The sequence below is a fragment of the Lissotriton helveticus genome, chromosome 2_1 (assembly GCF_964261635.1).
Source record: "Lissotriton helveticus chromosome 2_1, aLisHel1.1, whole genome shotgun sequence".
NCBI lineage: Eukaryota > Metazoa > Chordata > Amphibia > Caudata > Salamandridae > Lissotriton > Lissotriton helveticus.
In genome coordinates, this window is record NC_136059.1 from 1,969,738,735 (window position 1) to 1,969,765,891 (window position 27,157).

Consider the following 27,157-nt stretch of genomic DNA (forward strand, 5'->3'; position numbering starts at 1 on the left):
AACATTTTTACCTGACTGGTGAATCCCCTTTCTTTTTCTCAAATTCCATTTCATGAGTCACTGCATCAAGTATGTTCAAGACATCCCAAAGTTTTATTGATTCTAAAAATGAATTCAAGAACATATCGTAATCATTTTTCACAAGCACACTGTCTTTGTATAATGCAATATTTTTCAAACAATTGGCTGTTTCTGTGGTTTTCAGCTTGTCCTCTGTCAAATTTTGCAAACCAGTCAAACAAAACCACTTAAAAACAGGATGTCTACAAATTACATGAAGGAGGCAAGGTAAAAATACATAAAGCAGTATCACTTAGTAAATGCATCATTTCTGGCTTCATTTCACAGTGGACTGTTTCAGAAACATTGCATGTATTTCAATCAGTTTGCATTATTTGATGAATATCGTAACAACGATTTTGGGAGCAAATGGTAAATTTCTTATCAGTAAATGTTGTAAGCAGTATTCTTTATAGAGCTTCATGTCAGCCCTACACAACTTAGGGCCAGATGTTTCACGCAGTTTTCCGCACGCAAACGGCCCGATTCACAGAATCAGGCCGTTTGCGACCAGAAAAATGCTTTTTTGTATGTATCATTCCCAAATTGCGATTTAGTAACATGTTACCGAATTGCAATTTGGAATAAATAATACATGCCGATTTGGTATTAGGAAGGGGCGCATTTAAGGCATCCCTTCCTAATACTGAATCACAGTCGTGTGTAAGAATGTTTAGCGATCGAAATGCGGTTGCTAAACATTTGCATTTTATCACCTACTTCAAGTAGGTGGTAATCCATTCGCAAACGGGAAGGGGTCCCCAAGGGCAGTAGTCTATGGGTCACTGGGACCACAGCCTCCTCTGAAAAAATGCTGGCGCCCCATTCACAAAGGAGAAAGGAAAGTACCCTTTCCCGTTTGCGAATGGCTTACCACCAATTTGAAATTGGTAGTAAACTGCAAGCGTTTTATGACCACATTGACGGCTGCAAAACATTCCTACATACTAGTGCGACTCGCTATTAGGAAGGGATGCCCTTGGCACGCCCGTTCCTAATAGCGACTCGCAGACCCTATTTTGCGGGTCGGTAATAGGTTACTGACTTGCAAAATACGGTTTGACAGTGCATTTTACCAGTCACAAACACCGGTAAAATGAGTTGTACATCTGGTTGTTCCATAAGTTTCATACATTAGGAATAGCGATTTCCTAATTGCTATTTGAGAGAATCGCAATTAGGTAATCACTATACACACTATTGATACATCTGACCCCTATTTCCCAATGTTGGTAGTGATATTTAACTTATACAAATCTTTACACAATAATTTCAAATCACCAACAACTTTTACCACTGACAAGTTCAAATATCGACAACACAAAATGTACGTGGTTTGCTCAATACTACTGACATTCAGTGATCCATTCAAAACCACCAACAAATTCAAATATTATTGGCATAAATGGGTTTAATGATCCAGTCCACAAGGGTTGAATAAAGGGATCGTCTATGGAGATTCTTTGGTCCACTATAAACAAAACAGGCCACTGGAGTAAGTGGGGAGTGTACTTTATTATGTGCCCTATCCACAGGCTATCTAGCAACGGACCACAATGGAACTTTAGTAAGTCAAACCAAAACATTCTAATAATAGGAACTTACAAACATCTATGTGGGAGGAAAGATGTGAAACACAACACCTATCTCAGCTACAAAGGCATGTAGCTGCTCTCTATGATTGATAATCAAGCACGATTAGAGATGAGAGAAGCAAAAAAGAATATTAATGTGATTTTACTCACAATACTAAAGAATCGTTATTTGTAATGCATTCATGTGTTTCATTTCAGAATACATAGCTGACAGGGGGGCGTGGCTTGCGCGCCGCTTCAGCATGGCGGATTGCGCTTGAGCTCCGAGGCGAGTTCTCCCGTCGGGTTAATTGCTCCGTTCCCCGACTGCCCCTGTATGCGGAAAAGGCAGCCTTCAGCAGCGGAACATGAAGGGAGCTGTTTGATGAGGTTTTCCTGCTGTTTTGACCATCGGCTGCATGTTTTCTGTCTCACGCTCCAGAGACGCTCGTTCTCCTCACGGACGGCCGCCATTTCCTGCTCCTGACGCAGCTGGCATTTTCTCTTCAGGAATGCCGTTTTCGATACAAGGTTACAAGTCGTGGTGGCTGTCTAGGAAGTTTCTTCACTGATGCCTGAAATTGGTAACATTTTTCCTTTTTTCTGATATTTTCTTGCTGCTTGGCTGGAAATTAGGTTGCCCACGCGTTATTTTCTCTCAGTGCAGATACCTCATACAGGTGTGGTTCTTTTTTCTGCGAACTCCTTGTTGTGACCTCCTGAATTCATTGTAGCTATATCATTTATTGGATACCTGCCTGCCCTGCATATAAGCCCGCCGCTATTCTCTCATAGCGCCCAGTGAGCTCAGTGTGCTATATCTCTTATTTTGGGCTACAGTCTGCGCAGTTTTTGCTCTCCTCTTTCCTTCAAGTGGTTATATATTTTTTCTTAGTGGTTCCTCCTTCATGGCTACAAATATGGGGCGCTCCACGACTAACAAAGACTCTAAAGATGTTGGCACGTCACTGAAAAGACTTAAATCGGTGTCTCCTACACCTGAGTCTGCTCAGTCAGACACTACCTCCACGCTGGACACCATATTAACGCGCCTTAATGAGGTGCATGATATTGCGCAGTCAACAAAAACTAATACAGATTTACTGCAAGTGGAGGTGTCTGCTATCAGGAATGACTTTAAAGCCCTCTCCCTTCGTGTATCTGCTACGGAATCACGAATCAGTTCTGCGGAGGATGGTATACAGAAACACTCCAGATCCATTAACCACATGGAGCGCTCAATGGCGGCATTGCAAAGGGATCTCACTGAGCAGGAAGATCGTAATCGCAGATCTAACCTACGCATTTTTGGCCTGCCGGAAGATTCAGAGAAATCATCTGCATCTATGATAGAGTTCTTATCTCAGTGGATTCCGGACACCTTACAAATCTCATTCCTCAGAGAGTTTGAGATAGAAAGAGCACATCGTGTTCCAACGTTTCGGTCTAAATCGGCAACCCAGGCAAGAGCAGTTATTTTTAAGCCATTGCGACATCAGCATACTGAACAGATTCTCTCTCATATGCGCAAAGCTAAACAAGTCATCTGGGACGGTCATCGAATCTCAATCTCTCAGGACTTTGCCAGAGATACGGTCATAAGGAGGAAAGGCTTCCTTAATCTTCGGAAACGTCTTACTGAAATGGGCATTCCCTTTTCGTTCTCTGGACCATCGAAGTTCCGCATTACTTATAAAGGACGTTCTAGAATTTTCGATGAACCGGCCGATTTATCTACATTTCTGGACAACCAATTGGAGATAGAGATGGAGATTCAGAAAGCGACTTCGCAGTCTTCTGGTGCCTCTGGCACTTGAATTGTTTTCTTCTTTCTTCTGGATGTTTTCTTTTATATGCCTGGGTCTTTCTTCTCTCATGTTGAGCTTATATGTCGCTCTTGACCTCCATGGCTGTTTGATGGACTTTTCCTGTTCTTCTGGTGTCCACTCTGTTTCCTGTTCTCTCCTTTTTGTCCAGAGTCATACTCTTTAGCTGATATTCTGCTCTTCTTGCTCTTACTTTCTGTCATTGTTTATTTCAAGCCACGTTTCTCTTTTCTAGACGCTGTTCTCTTCCTAGTTACCTTATTTTTTATTTTCTCATATCTGTCTTTTTCTGTCTTTCGCTTTTCTATCCATTTTATTATTTTTCTTCCTTTCCTTCCTACATAGTTATATGTTCCGGTTTTTTCTACTTCAATTATATATTGCTATTCTATACAGTTATAGTTTGCTCATTGATTATATTTTGATTTTTAGGTTATGCATTTTGTTCGTCGGGCATTCATCTACTGCTCACAAGTTACCTCAGGCTTTTGTTTTTTCTACTCAGTTTTTCTGATAGTATTACTTATTATTGCTATGTCTCTTGTTATTAGAATAATAACTAAATGTAATTATACTGTTTGCTTAGGTACATTTTGCCTATTCACGTTATCACTATGTGTCGGTTTTAACTTCCAAGGCTATTTGATAGACTTTTCCTGTTCTTTTGGTGCCCTTACTTTTTTCTGGTCTCTCCTTCTTTCCAGAGTCCTGCTCTTAGCTTGTATTCTGCTCTTCTTCTTCTTACTTTCTGTTATTGTTTATTTCCAGTCACTTTTCTCTTTTCTCGACGCTTCTCTTACTAGTTACCTTATTTTTTCTCATATCTGTCATTCTCTATTTTTTTTCTTTTCTATCTATTTTACTATCTTTCTTCCTTTCTTTCCTACATATTTGTAGGTTCCGGTTTTTTCTTCTTCAACTATATATTGTTATTGCATTCAGGTACAGTTTGTTCATTGACTATGTTTTTATTTTTCGGATGTGCATATTCATCGTCATGCATTCATCTATTGTTCATGAGTTGCCTCTGGCTTTTGTTTTTCTAAATTGTTTTTCTAAATAGTTTTTTCTGACAGTATTATTATTATTGCTATGTCTCTGATGTTAGACGGATGACTAACTGTGATTATACACTTTTCTTAGTTACATGGTGCCTATTCACATTGTTATGCTGCTTTGCGTTGCTAATTTTGTCTGTTACCAGTTCCTATTTTACTGCTATCAGCTTACTATATTTTGGGGCTATTGTGATCGATTACTTTTCCTCCTAGTACGGGACCCATACTCGCCTTTTCCACGTTCTCCCTAGTATGATGTTGGTCTTTTTTAGGCCTTCCCTCCTGCTTCCTCTCTTCCTCCTTTCTTTTCTCTTTTCTTCTTTTACTTCTTCCCCTTTCTCTTGGATTCCCCACATGGATTCTCCCTCTGTGTTTCCTAGGATTAAAGATGTGTTCCTTGTTTCTGTGAGGTTGCTCCTTTTTTGTCATCCATGTCGTCTTTTCTTTGTTATTCTGTATTTCCATGCCGGGTTTGAAGGTCTTATCCCTTAAAGTTAAGGGTTTGAATCATCCGGTGAAGAGATCGAAAGTCTTAGATTATTGTAAATCTCTGTCTTCTGACCTGGTTCTTTTTCAAGAAACCAAGGTCACTAACAGAGAGGCATTGTTTTTGAAGAAGGAATGGGTTTCGGATGTTTGTTGTTCTGATGCCTCTGGCAAACGAAATGGGGTCATTACATTAGTTTCAAAAAATTCTGGGTTATCTATACTTTCTTCTGATCATGACTCTCAGGGTCGCTGGCTGCTATCTAAATTGTCGGATGGTCAACACGACCTGTATGTGATGAATATCTATGCCCCTAACGTTGATGATCCGGCCTTTTGGAAATCGGTTACTAAAGAATTAAATGACACCCCGCACTCTGGTAATCTTATTGTAGGCGGAGATTTTAATTTACCAATGGACCCTCTTTTAGACAGGAACTCTGCATTTCAGTTTCGTCCTCCTAAATCTCACAAACAAATGCTTAATATGTGTTCCTTTACTCATCTTCAAGATTTATGGCGACTCCATAATCCCACTGGTAGTGATTTTTCTTTCTTCTCTTCGCCTCATTCTTCCTTCTCTCGTATTGACTATCTACTGGTTCATTCTTCTCTTGTTTCATCTTCCTCTTCTCCGCTTATACATCCTATTTTGATTTCCGATCACGTGGCGGTTACCTTTACACTGTCCTCCTTTGCTCCTAAATTGCGCGGTCGTTCATGGCGATTGAATACCGAAGTCTTGCATGATGCTTCTCAGGTTGATGAATTTTCTAAAGCTATAGATATTTTTTTTCATGAAAATGAAGGCTCTGTTTCTTCCCCAGTCGTTCTCTGGGACTCATTTAAATGCACTTTCCGTGGTCAAGTGATTAAGTGTATGTCCAAACGAAATTCTGATATTAAAAAGGAGCTTACAGATTTATCATCTCAAGTTAAAACTCTGGAAGCCACCTTTAGACAATCTAAAGATCCATCTTGTTTACAGCTAATAAAACAACTAAAATATAAATATAATACCATTGTTACCAAAAGAGCTCATCTTGGAGTACAAGCACAGAAATCCAAGAGGTTGTTGTTAAAAAATCGTGCTGGGAAGATATTGGCTGCTACCTTAAAGTTTCAGGATTTCTCTTTTAAGTCCTCGCAAATCTCTTCTATTACTGACCACACAGGTTCTAAAAAATTTCAAACAGGGGAAATACTTGACGTTTTTCGTGATTATTATAATAAACTGTACACTCCTTCTAATGATTCCTCTTTTGACCGTTGTCAGGCTTTTTTAACTTCGGTTCCGATTCAGTCGGTCTCTGATGTTGATCGTACTTTTCTAAATAAGCCTATCTCCCCTGAAGAAATTATTTCTGCAATCAAAGCTACTCGTTCTGGCAAGGCTCCAGGCCCTGATGGTTATCCAATTTTATTTTATTAAACTTTTCTCCCTACGCTTGTCCCCAAATTACAATCTCTCTTTGACTCTTTTCTTAAGGATGGATCTGTTTCTGGTACGGCTGCTGAAGCTACTATAGTAGTGATCCCGAAAGAAGGGAAAGATCATTCGGATCCCAAAAACTTCCGTCCTATTTCCCTCCTTAACATGGAAGCTAAGATTTTCGCTAAAATTCTGGCCAAAAGATTAGAGTCCTTTATCCCTCATCTCGTTCATCCATCTCAAACTGGTTTTGTGAAAGGTCGTCTTGCGCGTGACAATATACATACTTTTTGTCACGTTCTCGGGGCTGCCAAAAGATCTCAACTCCCTGCCGCGGCCTTGGCCCTTGATGCGGAAAAGGCCTTTGACAAGGTTTCTTGGCCATTTCTTCGTGCGGTTTTGTGCGCACACAATCTTGGTGACTCTTTCATTAATATGATAATGTCCTTATATTCTCAACCTAAAGCTAACATTAGAGTTAATGGTGCTACGTCGACGTTTTTTAATCTTCGTCAGGGCACTAGACAGGGATGTCCGTTATCCCCACTTTTATTCCTATTATCTATTGACCCTCTTCTTCGATTGATTGAACTACACCCTGATATTAAAGGTTTTTGTTTCGGGCCTCACTGTCTTAAAACTGCTGCATACGCAGATGATGTTCTCATTTTTTCAGACGATATTGCTTTGGCAATCCCTGCTATTTCACATACCATTTCCCTTTTCTCATCGGTTTCAGGTTATACCCTAAATAAAGATAAGACGGAAATGTTCCCTTTGAATGCCTATTGTTTCCCCTCTCATATCGGATCAGCGGGCTTTAAGTGGCAGTCTACACACCTGAAATACTAAGGGATTTATTTCTGTTCTACTCTCTATGCTACCACTGCCTATAATGAATCCCAGACTCTCCTTAAAGTCCGTCGTCTTTTGGATACATGGTCTCCGAAACATATTTCATGGTGGGGTCGCCTCCAGACTCTCAAAATGATGATCACACCGATTATTAATTTTGTTTCATCCATGCTTCCGGTTAAATTATCAGATTCCTTTTTTCGCGAAATCGATGGTCTGACTTCTAAATTCCTGTGGAATGACAAACGTGCTAGACTTGCATACACATTTTTGCGTCGTCCTTGTGATATGGGGGGTTGCAATTTTCCTGATTGGGAAAAATACCAAACTGCCTTCCTAGCCTCTCAAGGTGCCTTATGGTTCTCCCCTCCATCTCTTCATGTTCCCTCTTGGTTGCTCATAGAACAGGAATTAGCATCCCCTTTGTCTACTGCCTCTTTTTGCACGGCATCTAGTTTACATATCCAGTTTTCTCGTTCTATCATTATTGATACAATTGCTGCGGTCAGGAAAGTAGACAAGAAGGTGGCAATCCCTTTACATAAAACTAGGTGGTCATCTATCTGGCGGAATGCCAAAATTAAACTCAACATTACTCCCACCCTTATGTCCTACTGGGCAGGTAAGGGGATCTCTCTTGTTAAACATCTATATGATGCTTCTGATCAACCATTACCTTTTTCCACCTTGGCTCAAAAGCATTCTTTAACGAATCTTGATTTCTATACTGTTCTAAAAATTAAAGTGGCCCTTGCTAAAGTCCGCCTTCATCCTACCTCTTCTATTATCTCACTTTTTCATATTTGGATTAAATCAGGCCACGTCGCCTCCAGAATCTATAAATTTTTGTCATCTGCTTCTCTACCCGCACAGACGGTTGCTCAACAAAAATGGTTACACCATTTTGATCCTGCCATTACAGATCATATTTCCTCGGAGACTTGGCAATTAATTGGTAAACTCTCTCTTCGCAATAAAATTGCACCATCTTTAATGCAATCTAAGTTTTTTTCTATCAATCTTCTACATTGGACGCCTGTGCGTCTTCACACGCTAAATCTTAAAGATGACAACCTATGCTGGAGTTGTGGTTTGTTACCAGGCGATTTTCACCATATGTTTTTTGGTTGCTCTTTGCTTCAGCCTTTTTGGAACCTCATCCATAAACATCTCTCTCTTATTTTTGGTATTGAGTTCCAACTGTCTTTCCCTTTGATTTTATTAGGCCCATTGGCTGCCCCTACTCCTCTCCCATTGGATCCATTGGAACTACAGCTGATGGATCTTCTCCTCTCTATTGCGGTGAAAATCATTCTTATGGAATGGAAATCCTTCTCTTTGGTTTCCTATCATACATGGTGGGCTTGGGTTTCCTTTTTACGCAGTGCTCACACGTCGGTTGATCAAGCTCACCTTTCTCCATCTATTTCTAGTGGGGTTTGGGAAGCTCTGGATGATTATATGGAGTTGTCCTCAAAAGGGTTGGTTCCTCAATTTCCTTTTGATATGTCGGTCTAAGTGTTGTCTTATAATTTTCTAGGTTGAGTGGTACTGTGGGAATCCTTCCTCTTTTTCTTCTCTTTTTTCTTCTTCTTTCTATTCTCTTTCCTGTCCTCTACTCCCTTTCATCCTTCTATTGCTCTTTCTTTTCTTTCCTCTCTTCTTTTCTTCTATTTCCTCCCCTGTCCCCATCTCCATATTTGATAGTGATACGTTTGTTTAGTACCTGGCTAGTAGCTTTTCCCTATTTGAATTCTATATTTTATAACAGGCTACTTTTAATATTATATGCTTTTACTTTGATCGTTCCTCAAGCTTAGCCCCTGATTGTATAGTTTTCTTGCCTTCGTGTATCACTTGGATTGTATTCTGATCTTTTTACTTTATCTCACTTTTTTATTCAATAAAATTTACTTGAAATCAAAAAAAGAATACATAGCTGACAGACAGGGTTTGCATATGAGTATGGTTAACAAAGAAGGGGTTTAGGGTGGAGTAGACAGGAATTTTGGAAAAAGTTACACATACAAAATGGGTTTTAGAAGGGAATCAGTGGAGAATCAGAGGAGCAGGGTAGACAGAAGCAAAGAATGGCGGGATCCCAATGTCCTGGGAGCGGTGCTTCCTGACTTCATACCTGCAGCATGTCGTTTGGGGTGCGGAGTCCGAGGCCGTGCTTACCTCTCCTGAGAGTGATCACTCCCGCCGGCAGTGTGGGCAGATGGAACTGGGATGAGGCTGTGTAGGGGGTGCAGTCTGCACCATGGGCTGGCAGGTGTCTGCATTGGCGTCCTGGGCGCCATCTTGGAATAATAAAAAGCCCACTCTAAGATGGAGCCTCTGATCTGTGCTCCCATTGGGTTTACCCAGTCCAAGATGACGGTTACCCCTTTCTTGTGGTTTGCTTCCGGTTCCACGCAATATATAAGGCTGCCTTCATCAGTAATGAGTGTATTGCAAACGTTTCTGTTCTGTGTACACACTCCTAGTTAACACCTTCGCTGCAGGGGTAATTCCCCCGCTGTGCTGGGGGGAGGGGGGGCGCACAGCGCCTGCATGCGCGTCATGAGGCACGGCGCTCCTGTACTCATGACGAGCTGAGCTCGTCACAGGTGCACCGGCTCCCGTGGATCGCTCAGCACAGCAGGGGAATTCTCCCCGCACCTGAGCGTTCCACGGCTCATGACGAGCTGAGCTCGTCATGAGCACAGGAGCACCGTGCCTCATGATGAGCTCAGCTTCCAGCTCTTCTGCATTGACTCGTTATTTTGAGGTTTGTGTGCTTCTCCCTTATCCTCCATCAGAAGTGGTTCCCTTACCAAGGCATCTGCTGACCTGGGATACCTCCCTGTTGGCAGGGTGGCTTCTGGATCCCAGCCCTTCTGCATTGACTCGTTATTTTGAGGTTTGTGTGCTTCTCCCTTATCCTGCATCAGAAGTGGTTTCTTTTCCAAGGCATCTACTGACCTGGGATACCTCCCTGTTGGCAGGGTGGCTTCGGGAAGGGATCGCTCTTTCTTCAAGACCAAGGTCTCCCAGATCGAGACTAAACCATGGAGGCCAGCAATTGTCAAAGAAGTAGGAAGGGTAAGAAGAGCAGGTGCTGCAGGATTGGTAATTTTGTCTTCATTGGCCCCTCCTCACAATACCCTGAGATGTGTCTATTCCTCTTTCTTCCTGATGAAAATATAAAGCAGGCTACAAGCCCCACTGCCATCAGTACTGGTCTTCCAAACCTTGTCCCAAAGGACTTGCTTGGATGACTTCAACTTTTGGGAGGACAAATTAAACAATAATTATGCAGCCAAAGTTCTGGACTGCCTTAAAACTATGGGTTTCACCTAGAATTCTCAAGAGGCAGTCAGTCATACCGTTATAAAGTCTTTCCTTACTGGAATGTCACCTTATGTTATTTTGACTAAGTGATGCACTATACCTTGTGTTATGGCCCTGATTGCGTCTGCTAGATTTACAGTGGTCTGTAGACTACTTTGACTAAAGTACATTTGCCTTTCTTTCCTCTTAAATTCGTTGTGCTCAAGAAAGAGCATTCAGTTAATAGATTGATTCGCTGGTGGTATTGCATAACACAAGACCATTCCTTTTACAATATACTATTGTTGGAAAGGACATCTTTTCCATGGTATTCCTCCAGATTTTGCCTTCTTGTGTTGAAACCTTTTTTGTTGGCCATAGGATGCTGCAAATGTTGCTGCTACTAACCAGTGGTTAAACCAGTGTGCACCTCCTTTTAAACATGATAAAAAATTATCACAGAGCTCATATGCAGCGATGGCTGACATAGGGTGGCAATTAACACACTTTGTGCCCCTCTGTGAAGGGGACAACTAGGGCCCTCCAATTATGATCTTCATTATGCAGAATCACAACTCCAGTAGCCAATGCGCTGGCCATGGAGCTACCGAATCCCGAACGTACAATGGCCCAAATAGAGCTAGGTGACTGCCAGGTATTGGAATGGTTCCTGATAGCACCCTGTCTATAACAGGCATTAATAATGTACTGCTGAAAGTTGCTGTGTGATCCTAGAGAAAGTATATAAATAGAGGTAGAAAAGGAGATATCCTATGCCCAGAAATTTTCCCTCTGGGCAACACCACAAAGTAGGTGCCTGACGGAGTCACACCAAATAGATAGCAGGACAGCCATGGATATCGAGGTCTGGGGGATCTAGCAGAGGACATAAAGTTGTGCTTGTTTGAGGACCTGATGGAAATAAATGCCCTGGGGCCAAGATAATTCCTCTTATATTCTGCACTACAATTTGTCATGGGTAAGATGTGGGGCTCGGAACATTTACACAACATTGCAGGTCAGCTAGAGAAAGCTTTAGAATTGGGGCAGATGAAACAAGTAATTACAGGATTGTATCAGGCCCTTCTACAGGGTGCCTTAAGGGGATCGCAGGCTTTTATGGGCTGATGGGAAGACAAGCTGGGGACCGAAGTGTGGATGGCTTCATGGGTTTGCTGTTTGGGATCGATTATAACTTATCTAGGAATGCTAGGTTTGGCTTCACCCACTTTAAGTATGTCTATCATGCTTTCACCCCGGTCAAGTTAGGAAAGATGTACTCTAGTGCCCAGTCCCCTTGTCTTCGATGGAGGGCTTTGTGCACATGGTATGGACTTGCCCGGTATTAACTATATTTTAAAGAGAGGTAACACAATGTATTTCAGAGGTGACCGCTTCTGTTCTGCTGCAAGTTCCACTCAGATGCTTGCTAGACGTACACAATCACTAAACAAATTTGTCTGCTTCCAAAGCATGGCTCCGGTGCTAGCAAAGTGTCATACAGCTATGGCATGGAAATCTAGCACGGCTCCAGAAGTAGAGCTATGGAGGAAGGATGTGGTGAGATGGGTGGGAGCGGAGTTAGCAGTGCACCCAGACACAAGAGCGAGGGATGGGAGATGTCAATATATGGGCCAAAGAGACATTTATCTTGAGGAAATCGAACAGAAATTGGCATACAACCATAGTGAATTGAGGGCCCATGAGGAATTATAGTAACGGGGTCCTGTGTGGTCACGGAGCCAGTTTGAGGTTGTATCTGGGATGTGGGAGGCCGGCGGAAAGTGTGGGATCTGGAATAAGCCATGTGCCCTGGCAAGCTGATATGCCCTGTAGCACATAGGTGGTAGCAAGAGAGAGGCAGGAGAAAGTAATATGATTATATGCATAAGAAGGGCGTTTGGGAGTGCAGCATGCGTTCACATTGTGTTTATGGTTCATTAATATATGTTACAACTTCACTGAGTTATATTAAAATGATGGCCTCATATCCACATGGCCATGAGTGTTAAGCCAAGTGTACATTGATAAACTGCACCTTTGTAATACCTTTAGGAAATGTACCCAATCTTATAATGATGTGTATGCATGTTACACTGTGATAAAACAATAAAGATACTAAAACAAATATGGTACATATGATCATACACCAAATTGGCACTTTAATTTACTAAAAAAGGCCAGAGCATATGGTACTATATGCTGCAGTGCACAAACATTAAATGCTACTAGTAGGGTATATTACTGTTTTGAAAATGACACTAACAGAAAGTTGTTAATCTCCTGCCTAAGCCATAAGGGCCTTTCTGCCAGTGTCCATTGTCACCTGACTGCTGATGGCTCACCTGTGGTAAAATGTACATTGCTCAAAGACAGTGGACAAAGGGCTTGGATGTGGACAGATATTTTTCTTCCTTGAGCATGATGGCCTGGTGGCTGGGCCCAGATACTTCCTGAGATTCAAAGGATGCCTACCATCTTAAATCGGACGTATCTCACACTGAGCTTTTTTTCTTGCTAGTTCGCTTTGCTCCAATCCTAGTGTGAGGGGGTGCTGGCCAAGAACTGTTTTGGAGTGAACACAAGGGAGGATGTGCCCATCATCGCAGGGACCTTTGACCAGGGCAAGAAAGGTTTTGCCATGTTTGAATTAGGTAAAGATGGGTACTGTGTGATAGATCACAGTAAAACACATAGGAAGTGCTGCAACAGTAGGCAGGGTCCACTCTGGAAAGCCCCCCCCCCAATTGGGTAGGGAGTGGCCAGGTGTTTCTCCCACTCACAGACTGGCACTAGGCATAAATGTGGTATACCCAGTACACTCCTCAAAACACTCCGGGACCTGTGAAAAATCAGAAGGAGGACTGCCCTTCTGTCTGAAGAACATGAAGGTAGACTGCTCATACTTGCATGAAACCCAAGACCCCAGAAGTGCTCCAAGAGTCAGTTGACTGACCTCCTGTTAGAGTTACAGGGACACTACGAATTTTCAAAGGCCCATTCCCTGCAACTGCCCTGCTGACCAGACCCCAACTGGAACTACCCTGGACCCTGCTGCTGGCCTCTGTTGAAGTGGGTCCGAACTCCCAAAGTGGGGCCCCCCGGGTACCGGATCCTTGGCTGGGGTTAGAGTGCACTCCTCCTGTCACCATGCTACAAGATCTGTGACTTAGAAACGTTTTTGCAAGTTTCTGCCAGGAGAACCAGCAGAGACCAGGATCGCTGTCGAAGCCGCAGGCTTTGACATCGAATCACTGGTCAGCCTCAGCTTGCTGGGTTGTCCTGCTGAAGCAGATCTGACTTACAGGAAAGTTTTATAAGTCCAAACGTAGAGGGCTTCACAAAGTCCAACGCTGAGCTGAAGCTGATGGATGTCGAGGCAATCCTAGGCATGGACTCTGCACTTTACCTGCTTTGAGCTTTACCTCATTCATCGATGACCACACTGGGACCATGTGCTTCAGCAACCCATCAGATCTAGCATGCAGCTTGCCTCGTCGATGACCCATCAACAACTCTCTTATCTCCATTTTAATTTTGAAGTCAGAATGTAAACTTTCCACGGGGACAAACCTGGTCCCTGTTTCCAAACCATGGTCCATCACTGTCGGCCTTAACTTTTTATTTTGACCTGGTCTAGTGTGACCAGATAAGCCAGGTTGGGGCTTTATACTTTTTGGCACAATTTTTAACTAATAGTCCAATTTCTTACAACTATATTGCTATAGTGAAAGCACAATCCCTATTTGCTATTAGTTTAGAAAAGTCATGCAGAATTTGAATTACTGCTGAGAAACAAAAATTATAGGTCTGTATTAAGCTTCATGGTCCAGCACAACTAAGGTATATGAATTAAAAAACATTCCCTTTAATATTGCAAGTAAAAATGAGCCTATCATCTTTTTAAAGCGATTCTTTTTTATATTTTTCTTGCAATAATATGAATACAAAAATAACATTTAATAACATCAAAATGACAATAGTTGTGAAACATTGTCTTTGAAGTGGGTCTTAAGGCAACGTATTGATTAGGAGCATTTCCGGGTTAGTACATCTGTATGGTCATGAAATGGACACACATAAAACATATAGTGCACACATGTTGGTAACATGTTCATTCCTACTGCTGGTGCAGGAGAGATAAAGAGAAAGATCTTACTCAATGTACAAGGATATATTGCCTCATGAGCCTTTTTACGTTTTGGAGGGTTCCATCAGGCATAATAGGATGATCTGAAATAATGAGAAGGACTCATTACAATCCATACTGTGCCAGGAGGACTCTATTGCTCACCACCTATCCGTGGTATCTCAGGTATCTAACTCACGGTTACTGGGACGAAATTCGACCTCCTCCCCTCAGCGCGGCTCTGATGATACTGCCCCTGAGAGTCGGCGGGTCTTTTAAGGACCTCGTAATTGGTAAGATACCGGTAATTGGTAGCGTAATTGAGCTCATATTTGGTTCGGTCGGAAAGCACCAGTGTCCGGTATTGCGTGGTTGAAAAGACGCTATAGTTTCGTGCATGCGCAGTACTTCGCATCTACGAAAGCGCTGATTACCTTATGATCATGCGCGGTGACGTCAGTGAGTTAGATGGATTGTAATGTAAGCAAACATATCCAGAGCTGTGGCAGTAAACTATCACATGACACAAAAGAATTTCTTTGAGTGGAATGTCAATTTTTCTGTTTTGTTAATTATCTGTCTCCTGTTAACTTTCGAACAAGGAAGGTAAACTAGGGTATGCAACTGGGATGAAGTTTGCTGCACCACTTGTCCTACTGGACATAAAGTATGTACTCCTATACCCACTGTCTGGATTTCTAGTTTCAAAACTGAAATTTATCTTTAGGAATGATTCCGCACCAAGGGCATTTTTCAGGATGCAATATATGTTCTAGTTAATTTTTTCCACAAAGTTTGCGTTCACTGCAAATCATGAGATTGATATATAGACAGGCTATATTTGACAGCGTTCTTAATTGATACATTTGTCTGCATTAGATGTTAATTGCACTCACTTTCAACAGTTAACAGGTGTTTCTCATTGAAAGCTTGGGGAGAGGAGTTGGCCTAACGGCTAGGGCGATCAACCTTCAATCTGGGGAACTGGGTTCGAGTCTCGGCAATGACGCTGAACATCTTCTGATTCTAGGCAAATTTCTTAATCTCCCGGTGCCTAACAAAAACAAGCATTTACAATGCAATGGTCTCGGCAATATTATAGTTAGAGCTGTTGGCATTGCTCTTTTTAAAAAAAAAAAAATGTTTATCCCTAAATAAATGGCATTGTCATTTCTATTGGCAATAGCTTAATTTTATGCATATGTGAGACTTATTGCATTAGCAGAGAGAGAGTGAGGTATTTAAATAGAGAGTGAGGTAGTGAGAGAGAGTGAGGTAGTGAGAGAGAGAGTGAGGTAGTGAGATAGAGAGAGTTAGGTAGTGAAAGAGTGAGGTAGTGAGGGAGAGGGATGTTGTGAGATAGTGAGATATAAGCAGAGAGTGATGTTGTGAGGTATTGAGATAGAGAGAGAGGTAGTGAAAGAGAGAGTGAAAGTGAGTTAGTGAGATAGAAAGAGAGCGAGTGAGGTAGTGAGATAAAGAGTGAGTGAGGTAGTGAGATAGAGAGAGAGAGAGTGAGTGAAGTTGTTATGTAGTGAGATAGAGAGTGAGGTAGTGAGAGGGGTGGCAGGCAGGTGACCACAGACCTCTTACCTTGATCCTAGCTCCTATGCCTCGATGCCTCACAGTTTCCGCGGCGTGCCAGTGAGGCTGTGCAGAAGGTGACCAGCAGGAGACCAGACCCTAATCTCTTGAGTGCAATCATACACGGACAGCTGGGCAGAAGGCAAGAAAAACACGAGTGCAATCAGGGGGAAGAATCTATCAATGGAGCAACACTCGCCAACGAAAACAGCTAGCAGTGCAAGCTTGTGCAAGTACCTTTATGGAGGGAAGCGCTCCGCAGATAGGTATATGTTGCACCATGCCTCCGCTTAAACGCACACCTTGCCAAAGCACCTAAGAATAAGCGCAAGCACTGATCCCAGGCTACGCATGTGCAAGCTGGCCTTGAGCATCAAATGCAAGGAGGAGCGGACACACAAAGGCAAAGTAGGAGAGCAGTCAGGTACATACAGCTCTTGCAGAGCTTCACATATACATGGCCCGGGGTCATGCTTTCGCTGAGTGTATCCCGAGAGCCGTCAGAGAGGCAGCACATGCTCATTACACTCATTGTGTGATACGTCACAGCATTGCACTGATCACTGGAAGGTTGCATGCTATGCTGAAGCGATGACGGGCGATGACGGGCGCCAGTATCTGGAGGGAGGGGGAGGGGGGTTGTGAAGAGCATTAAATTGGAGGGGGTACAGATGTTCCAGGGAGGGAATTCCAGATGCAGGCTCCACTTTCACAGAAGCGCCTGTATCCCGCGTCTGACACTGTTCCCTTGGTTCATCGGCGTGAACGGAGGGTTGGCAATGTGGCCTCGGTGCCTGAAAGTGAGGGTCCTTCTGGTGGGCGGGGCGTAGAATCATGAATAACATCCTGCAGTGCACGGTCAGTCAGTGAAGGCTTCCCCATCCCTTCAGAGCTGGCCCACTGATGCTTCCTAATTGCAAAACTAGAAGTACCGCAGCTGCAGGGAGAGTGCACATCGAACCAGATGGATTTGGGAAAGAGGCATGTGACTCACTGGATCGCAGACTGGGGAGGGGTGTCTGCAGCTGCACAGTAAGAAGAAGGGAAAATAAACGAACATGCGGAGAATGACGGATGGGCGATGGGCAGTTCTCCAACATGGTACACAGGGAAAGGTTGTGCCGATGTGCCCTGGTGGTTGAAGTGAACAGGGCGTGACTCGCCAACCCATGCAGCTTTTTTCCACGGGTGGCTGTACCTGAGCAGTTGATCCCTTTGCCGCCCTGGCCTGCTATCTAGAGGCGAACCATGTGTCCACAACAACCGGTTCCCTCGGCGCTGAAGAGCGTGCTGCTAATGGAAGAAATGCGAAGAACACCCAGGCGTGCTAGGCCTAGCCGCTACACTGCCTCTAGGTGCTAGGTGCAGCGCTTAAATGCCACTAACCCCGGAACTTCCAGCTGTTCCTTCCAGTCTGGATAGGAAGGTCGAGTACACACAGCAAGAGAAGAAAGGTCACCTGTAATATGCCATGCGCAGGTACGGGGTGGGAGTGATGTCGGCATGGCGTGTACAACTCTCATCAGCCCAGCCAACACTGCTTCCTGGAATTGTGCACTCAAGGCCCTTGACGAGTCTGACACAAGCTTTCATTTCCAATCCCGTGAAAGGCTCCCAGGCCAAAAGTTGAGTTTCAGGCACTATACCTCACCCTGGCATTCCAGCCGTTTTAATCAAAGGTGTTGTGGCATTCGTTGTTGGACGCCAGGCTGATGGACACGCAGGACACGGCCAGCACCAGAAGCACCCAGGTGAGGCACAGCGGTGCCTCCGCCATGGCGGCCCGGAGGTTGGGGCGGGGCTGTGGGCCTGGGGTCTCAAGCTGAGCACAAAGCGCCACCGCCTGTCTCCTCCTGCACAGGGTGGCCCTCCAGTATGCCCGGCCCACCCAAAGTCCTGTGTCCAGGTCTGCCCTCAGCACCCAGTGCCTCTCAAGGGCATGTTGTGCGCCGCAGCTGCAGATTTCCTGTCCCCGTCTGGGAGACGAGGTTTGGGACGCAGAGTCCTGGCACCGCTTTGATACTGTCACAGTGAGCGAGTGCAAATGAGCAGAATTCCCAAACTCTTGTTTTTGCTGCCCTCTCCCTTCTGCCGCCCTAGGCGACCGCCTAGTCTGACCTAATGGTGGAAACAGCCCGTGCTTTGAAGTGGTAAAATAAAACCAGCCTCACAGAACACCCACGCAGGTACACATAATATGAGTGGCTTGCACAACATTAACCACACAGACCTGATCGGCGAGAACACGCACATGCGGAAGACAGGCACCACCCAAGTCTGTCTCCGAGATAAAATGAACTTATGTTCCGCTGAAATGCAAAAAGGAGGAATCCTCAAGGAGAAGTGGACGCACTATCTAGTGTAGCCCCAAAAGTGAGAAAAAGACCAGTGGGGTTACTACAATGGAGTATCAAAAGAAAGCACATAATTTTCACATGTAAATAGATTTTGAATACGTTCAGAGCGCTTTACATAGCACCAATTACGTTACACAAGGACACATATTCATTTTGTGAGGCACGGGGATTTGCCCAGAATCACAGGAGGTTTTTGCGATATTCCCGAGCCTCGAACCGTGTTCCCCAGGTCCGAGGTCGAGCGCCCTAGCCGTTAGGCCAACTCCACTCTTCTTACCACTGAATGCAGGAGCAGGTTAACTGAGTCATGCCTTTCGTTGCAGAAGCAGCATGTACTATCTATGTTTGGGTGATGCTACAATGACCCATGCTAATCACATGTGGTGTACTTGTAGGAAGAGAAAATAAACTTAAGCACTTTCCCTCCCTCGATGCTTCGATGCACCAGAAATGCTTTAATATCAACGGGAGGCAGGCGAGCGTGGGTGAAATAAAAGAACCAGCGTTTGTCGGGCGATCCGCCCATCCTGCATAAAGAGAAGACTGTGACCTGTGTACTTTTGAGAAGAGGGAGGAACACTACAAGCTGCTCTACCAAGTCGCACAGATGAGAGAGTGCGTTTCCTGGGAGCAGGCGTGAGCACGAGCAGGAGTGTTCTGAGTTGTGGGAGGCTGCTTTCCAGGAGGACAGCACCTGGCCACTGCGAGCGCGTTCGCGCGCGCGTGGCCGGTGCAAATCTCCTCCTTTGGCAGAATTGCGCGAGGCCAGGTGCTGTCCTCCTCGGAAGCTGAGTGCAAATGAGCAGAATTCCCAAACTCTTGTTTTTGCCGCCCTCTCCCTTTGCCGCCCTAGGCGACCGCCTAGTCTGGCCTAATGGTGGAAACGGCCCGTGCTTTGAAGTGGTAAAATAAAACCAGCCTCACAGAACACCCACGCAGGTACACATAATATGAGTGGCTTGCACAACATTAACCACACAGACCTGATCGGCGAGAACACGCACATGCGGAAGACAGGCACCACCCAAGTCTGTCTCCGAGATAAAATGAACTTATGTTCCGCTGAAATGCAAAAAGGAGGAATCCTCAAGGAGAAGTGGACGTACTATCTAGTGTAGCCCCAAAAGTGAGAAAAAGACCAGTGGGGTTACTACAATGGAGTATCAAAAGAAAGCACATTATTTTCACATGTAAATAGATTTTTAATACGTTCAGAGCGCTTTACATAGCACCAATTACGTTACACAAGGACACACATTCATTTTGTGAGGCACGGGGATTTGCCCAGAATCACAGGAGGTTTTCGCGATATTCCTGAGACTCGAACCATGTTCCCCAGGTCCGAGGTCGAGCGCCCTAGCCGTTAGGCCAACTCCTCTTTTCTTACCACTGAATGCAGGAGCAGGTTAACTGAGTCATGCCTTTCGTTGCAGAAGCAACATGTACTATCTATGTTTGGGTGATGCTACAATGACCCATGCTTATCACATGTGGTGTACTTGTAGGAAGAGAAAATAAACGTAAGCACTTTCCCTCCCTCGATGCTTCGATGCACCAGAAATGCTTTAATATCAACGGGAGGCAGGCGACCGTGGGTGAAATAAAAGAACCAGCGTTTGTCGGGCGATCCGCCCATCCTGCATAAAGAGAAGACTGCGACCTGTGTACTTTGAGAAGAGGGAGGAACACTACATGCTGCTCTACCAAGTCGCACAGATGAGAGAGTGCCTGCCCTGGGAGCAGTCGTGAGCACGAGCAGCGTTCTGAGTTGTGGGAGGCTGCTTTCCAGGAGGACAGCACCTGGCCACAGCGTGCGCGTTCGCGCGCGCGTGGCCGGCGCAAATCGCCTCCTTCGGCAGAAATGCGTGCGGCCAGGTGCTGTCCTCCTCGGAAGCTGAGCCGCTAACTATAGGTCTCTGGCGAGAGCGAGCTTCGCTCGCTTCTACCCGAGACCTAATGAATGTGTCCTCATGTAATGCAACTGGTGCTATGTAAAGTGCTCCAGTGATACCCGATTTGGATCACTGTCGCGCTACATAAAACTCTGTAAAAAAAAAAATTTACCTTTGAAGATTTGGAAAATGTATGTTTGCTTTTTCATTGTTTGTATTTTATCGACAGGCTGCATTTATGTGTCGATCTCTAACAATGCGGACTCTTGGCATGGTCTGAAAGCACCACTTACCTAGGTACTCTAAGTATCTGCTACTCTGTCGCCAATAACACTTTAATGTATTTGTTTGTCCATAAATCGTTACATCTGTCCTTCATCTGACGCCTGCCCACCCATCCGTTTATGAATGTGTACTATCTCACCTGGCTCTGCTCCCAGCCTAAAAGTTAACTATCCATCCATCCGTCTTTCTATCTGTTATTCCCTCCTAGCCTTCAGTCTCCCCCAGCAGTCCTCATCCGTCCATTAGTGAATCTTTATCTGATAATTGCACACCTGCAGACTCCGAGCACAACAATGTTTACTTCCGGCATCTTTGCCTATTTCCACCAGGGAGCACATTCTTATTGCTCAATTGAAAGTTAGACCATCGATCTCAATTCCTGCTTCTTGGCGCACTATCTCACGTTCACTGCCAATAAATGTGCTGTTTTACTGTAAACAACCATATCGATGTATAACAAATGTTACCAACTCGAGAAGCGCGCTGTGTCACAGGCATGCTTGGATAATTACCTCAGCTACTTTCCCTAAATAATGAGACACTCTAATCACAATAAAGAAAGCAAACACTTTTACCTCTACACTGATGTTGTTCACTCAACATTTCAAGAGATTGTTGGAGTTGTGAGTTGTAACGAATCGTGTTAAAATACTTCTAAAAATGTTATAAGAACTAACTAGATGCACCTTGGCACACTGGCTGTAAACTGTTTTAAAATGGAAGTACATTTATTGCTGAATAATATTTAATTAGATACATATATATTATTTGACGATAAAACCAAAAGGTACTAAGGGTGCAGCATGTGTGTTGGGTTGTGTGTGTAGACCATGCCAATGAAAAGAATTGTGGTCTAAAACAAGTTACTCACATGAGTCGTACTTACAGACACAGATTCACATGTTTATTACTACACAATGGTCAAATTCCATATTAATAATACAATACAGTGAAACTGACAAAGGAAAATGCTAGTTACTGCCTCACAGATTGCAAGTTACAATTACTTTACACAAGGAAACAACTGGTAATAGTCACTAGGCATCTTCACATCATTTTAACTAACTGAATGAATTTAACACTAAAGAGTCACAATAACGACTCTATAGTTATGGACGTTCTATAGTTATGTACGTTAGTTAAACTGTTTAGCTAGGCAGACATAAGGCTCACAAAGCAAAAGCTAAACAGATCTGGCAGTATTTATTATTACTGCTTCATCTGCTGCACATACAATAGGGATAATCAATCTTAAAACTCAAACATAGTACACCAATTTCAAAGGCGGCTGCTTTATCTGTTATGTTAATCCACAGCACACAAAACAATAAGAAAAAATATTATTATTTACAATGCCAATAGCAATGCGAGACCGATTGTATTGCAAATGCTTGTTTTATTTCAGTCAGTGTCCTATAGAGGCGCAGGGGCTGAAATGAAATAGGCAATTGGCATATGTGGAGCATGACACGATGCCTGGAACACTGCCTTACCCTAGTGCTGACAACACACATTCACAAACTGAGAGCAGAGACTCAGTGACAGCTTTTACTGTGCAAATGAATACCACCTCTTTTCGGATGTCGGTATTCAATCAATAGTTTACAACCTCAGGTGTGGTCATGAACCACCAATACATGGCAGTGTGAGAATGAGGTCGGTGCCCCTTGCATGCTCCCTTCCAAATCGCACTGCTTCCCAAGGTGCACAATATGAGTTGTGAGGCCTTCAGCCACTCGCTATGTGCCTCTTGTACATTGCGACTTGTGGTCACAAAACCTTCCATTTTGTGAAACAGCAAATCCCCCGGTGTATTAAGACCGTGGTTCCTTAAAAACGTTATTCATGAAAGAAAAATCGAACTTTTGATATCCAAATAATCACAGAACTTTTGATATCCAAATAATCACAGCACAATGCGTGGCTTCAGCATATTACTGCACATTAGCATGTCCTACCTTCTTGTTTTGAAGTGTCTTGGGCATTAGTCTGCTGGCTCCTCCTGCTGGCTGTAGCATCTGCAGATTTTGGTAGCCATTTGTAAGAGCTGCACTTGGCAGTCCTTGCTCGTGCAGCAAATCGTGTTGGGTTTTCTATCAGCGAGACACTTGGAAAAGGCTGTTGGGAATGACTGTTGTCTGAATGCGTACTGCCATATGTTGTTAGCTTCCTTGTTTTGCCTGGAGGGGCGCTTGCGGATGTCCTTTGCATGGTGATGGAGTGTGTATTGCTTCGCAGTGCAGGAAAACTGTCATCAAATGGCTGTTGAAATAAAACGTGGTTGGTTTAATTAAACTGATCTCACAGCGCATTCAGTGTGCATACAACACTACAGAATCCGCATTGTTAAAATGTGTGCACTTTTAACAAACATTATACCTTTAATTCTATGTTAAATATAGTAAAATAGTCATTTTATTCTAACTTTTAAACATACATCACATAATAGAGTGAACAGCATTAAGCTGTCAGGGTTGTCTTGGACCCCACTGGGACAATACAAGGGCAGGCACACCTTTTTAGCCCTTAATGTCAGCTTTTGTGGACTCAGCTCATTTATCATGTATGATCTAAAATATTCCAGAAATACAAGGTAGTCTCCATTCTGACCATTGTTTTGGAAGAAAGACTGTGGCTGATTAACAATAGACACTGTTGAAACTTAAAGTCTGAATCTTGGAGCCTAATTACAAGTTTGGCGGTCCCACAGTGGAATGTGCAACACACCGTCTGCTGTGGGACCACCAAAGCCGTGGTGTGACCACCCGCCAGATTAGGAGTTTATTCCTGGTCTGGCAGGCAGTCCTGCAGCAGTCTTACAGCGGCTGTCTGTCAGACTCGTAAAAGAGCCAAACAGGCAGACTGCCGCTATCAGAACACTGCCTACACTTTTCTGCACGGTGTAGCATACAAGCCACACCGTTGTTTTTAAGTGCTCTGACGCGGTGTGGTGGTATATCTTGATTCTCCACCATTATGGGTGCATCATCATAGGGTCTTTGTATAGTAGTATGCAACCTCCACCCGGAGGTAACCACTGGCTATGTAGTAGTTTTCAGAAATAGTGCTAAAAAAAGATGTGTAAGTAAATATAAAAAATCCTTGGATCAACCCAAACATTTTTTTAATAAAGAAACGTGATTCAAGAATTATTAAAAGAGGGGTTTTGTATTGATTGAGTTCATGTTACTAGATCTACTATACATTAGATTTGGTCAGATGGTCAACATGTTTCAGCCCCACTATGCCCAGCCGGGTCTGGGGGGCTTTCTTCAGGACCGAGATGTAAGTTAAAATACTTACACAATTTGTGTAGCACAACAGTGGTTATATTTTTTCACCTTCTGTTTGGTGAGGTCAGTAGTACCTGAATTGTAATCATGGTCAGGATAAAGTGAATGTGAGTGTTACTGGAGGAATTTTTATCTAGGATTGTTGACTATTCGAGGCACCCAGCACTTTATTTATGGGAGTTCTTATCATGTCGCCCTGGATGTATAATTCAGGCTATATTTTATCGTTGATTTATATTTATTTTTTGTGCATGGCTTGAACTAAGTGAACGAAAAATGTAAAATATTGAAACACTTCTGAATTTTAAAATTATGATACATATTGATTATGTGGTCTTGATAATTGGAGATACAAGCCGCTCTTAACTCACTGACTTAACAGAGGCCAATGTATATGATCAATTGTTTATCCCACTGAATTTAGCATTACGTATTTATTATGGCTTCTATATTTTTTATGTATTGTTTGTATTTATTGTTATATAATGTAAGGGTCGTATGACCGAAATAAAGTTATGAAGCAGATTATTGGTATCATTATGTAAAGGATTTTAATATGTTGTAATAAACAATTGTGAATTGTAATATATTGATGTGAGGTATGCTGTTGTGACTCCCCTCCAATGACAATCTTACTATTGGGGCGTTACTATGGAAAGATAGAACATTTTGTGGCATTATATAATGATGCATAATATCACAATTCTGCTCCATGTTTTGGTGCTGCAGTAGGGAGATGGCACATCAGTGGCAGAGGGTGCAATGGTAGACGTGCACAGCAAGAGTTATTTATGTCTTGAGCCTTAGTCTACAAATAAACTAGAGGTCTGTTGAGATCCACTGATGGAATATAGGATCATCCTGTCCGCAACCTCCCCAGAAGCAGGATTGCTGGAACAGCGGAGAGATGCAGTTGTGTCAGTCACCAGAGTGGTGATCAAAAGTGAAATTTAAACTGATCAATGTATTAAAGAAAACGGTGCTGATTTTAAAACATTTTCATAAGGTGTGTATTTAACTAAAGATGCAGGGAAAGAAAATGCCCCGGTTTAGTTTGATGCTGTTGTAAATATATAACCAGGAAATCTGGGGCTCACCCTTCATTTCCTAATATTAGGGATTGGATAAATGAAAGATAAACCCATAAGCAGCCCTCATCCATGTATACTGTTCTGTGATATACTACTCACAAGAGCAGCACACTACAAAATGCTACAGTTAAAAACAGAAGCTCAGTTAGTTATGCAACAGAACGCGGGATGTTGTGGGTTTGGTGAGACATTGATACACCACCGTGAAACTACAGCAGACACAAGCGACAGGGATCCCTCCTGCGACACTCCTCCGCAGGAATACCTATGGTACTCGGGCATACCTCAATGGATCCCCTTTTAACACCATGTCCTTTTTTAGAATGGTCAGTTGATGGTTGGGTACCGAAGGTTTAGTTGAGCTAAGACATATTTTGGGAGTGTGTAAAATCCCCACGGCTGTGTCCTTCCAAGCCTAGGTGGCAACGAAGTCTTTTTTTAAAATATTTTCAGGCGTTGTTTTGCGGTTAATGGGACTGCCGCCACATAAGTCTGGTGAAAACCCAACTTGTCCACAAGTAGATGTTCTTGCCACCCTCATATTTCAGCCAAAAAATGCCAGTTTCGTTGAGGCCATTCAAATCATCAAACGAAACCCATTCATGCCAATGTATATTTTTGACAAAAAGAATTCTCATGACCAAAGGACACAGCAAACAATAAACGAGTCATATGACACAGCAAGCTTAAGACTTGTGCCAGCACCAAAGAATCATTCTTTTCCCATCACCTCTCCATGGGTTTAATGTGAGCTCTACAACCGGTTCTGTTGGCATGGTATCCTTTGGTGGCCACTGCAGAGCATTAGCCCTCTGTATGTCTGTATAATGCCAGATTTACAGGAGGGTACACTGTGCCACCTCATGTCAAACCTGCACTTCCAAAGTACTATGGGGCTTTTTTACAAGCCCCTTGAGCTGCCAGTGAGTCACTTTTTGTGATGCACAGGAGGCGTAATCTGCTGCCACATATTTACAAGGACACGTACAGCCACATTGCACGGTTTTTCGTGTCCTTGTAAATATGGCCCCTTTACACGCAAAACATTGCGTGAAAGGTGCGTGACATGGGTGGTGGTGTGGGTGTTCCCACGTAACACCCATGGCTTCTGCCGCATTTCCAGATTTACAAGAAATCGTAAACCTAGAAATGCGCCAGAATGCTACACCTCCCTAGAGGAGGCGTAGGGAGGTGCAACAAGGGGAAATATTTTCATTTCACCTCCTTATTTCCTTTCTATGCACGCTGCATTCTGCAGCACACATAGGTAGAGGAAATCACCTCTTCTGATTGTTTTTGTGAAGGAAGGTGTCCCTCACAAACCATATACTAAAATAGTTGTATAAGAACTACGTGAGGGATAGAAGTGAAGCCTAGGGCCTGTAGAACCGCTGGGGCAACCAGGAACCACCCAAGGTAGGGATGCAGGAGACCCATGGGGACGTGTGCAGCGTCTAAACACAGCCGCAAATCACCATTGACTTCTATGGAGGAAAAGCAAGTTACAATTTTAAAGATTAAGGACACTTCGGGGTGAACTATGATGGAACTCTTTTAGACTTAGATACTTCGAGAGTCAAGACCTACGGGAGCACCGGAGTACTCATGTTACCTCACCCAGGGAAGCCGGGTGCATAGGTGTCTTTTGGGGTAGGGTTTCGTCGTTGATTCCAATGGAGAGCTGCGAAGAAGTGCTGCAGGCGACCAGAGGAAAAATGTCCGGGTGGATCGGAGATCTGAAGAACCTGAAAGCAGAGGGGACAGAGTCTGGGTCACTAGCCAGTGACCAGGATGGCGACAGGAAGATGCCAGCCGATGTCGGGTGCTTTCAAGTAAAGTAGGTGAAGCTTGACTCTTCAGCCATGAAGACCAGGAGGCATCGACGATGACCAGGAGCTGGATTCGAGCTGTCCCACAAAG

At 43.6% G+C, this 27,157-nt stretch overlaps 1 protein-coding gene across 1 annotated transcript in view; it reads right to left on the bottom strand.

Annotated features, from left to right (window-relative positions):
* Window positions 1–27,157, bottom strand: part of IQCM (IQ motif containing M) — a 1,609,700-nt gene that overhangs the window by 1,007,433 nt on the left and 575,110 nt on the right. Inside the window, exons 4-5 of the mRNA XM_078676908.1 lie at window positions 22,812–23,115; window positions 12–102 (exon numbers count right to left, since the gene is read on the bottom strand). Of these exons, the coding sequence (XP_078533034.1) occupies window positions 12–102; window positions 22,812–23,115 (395 nt within the window). The remainder of the gene's footprint in view (window positions 1–11; window positions 103–22,811; window positions 23,116–27,157) is intronic.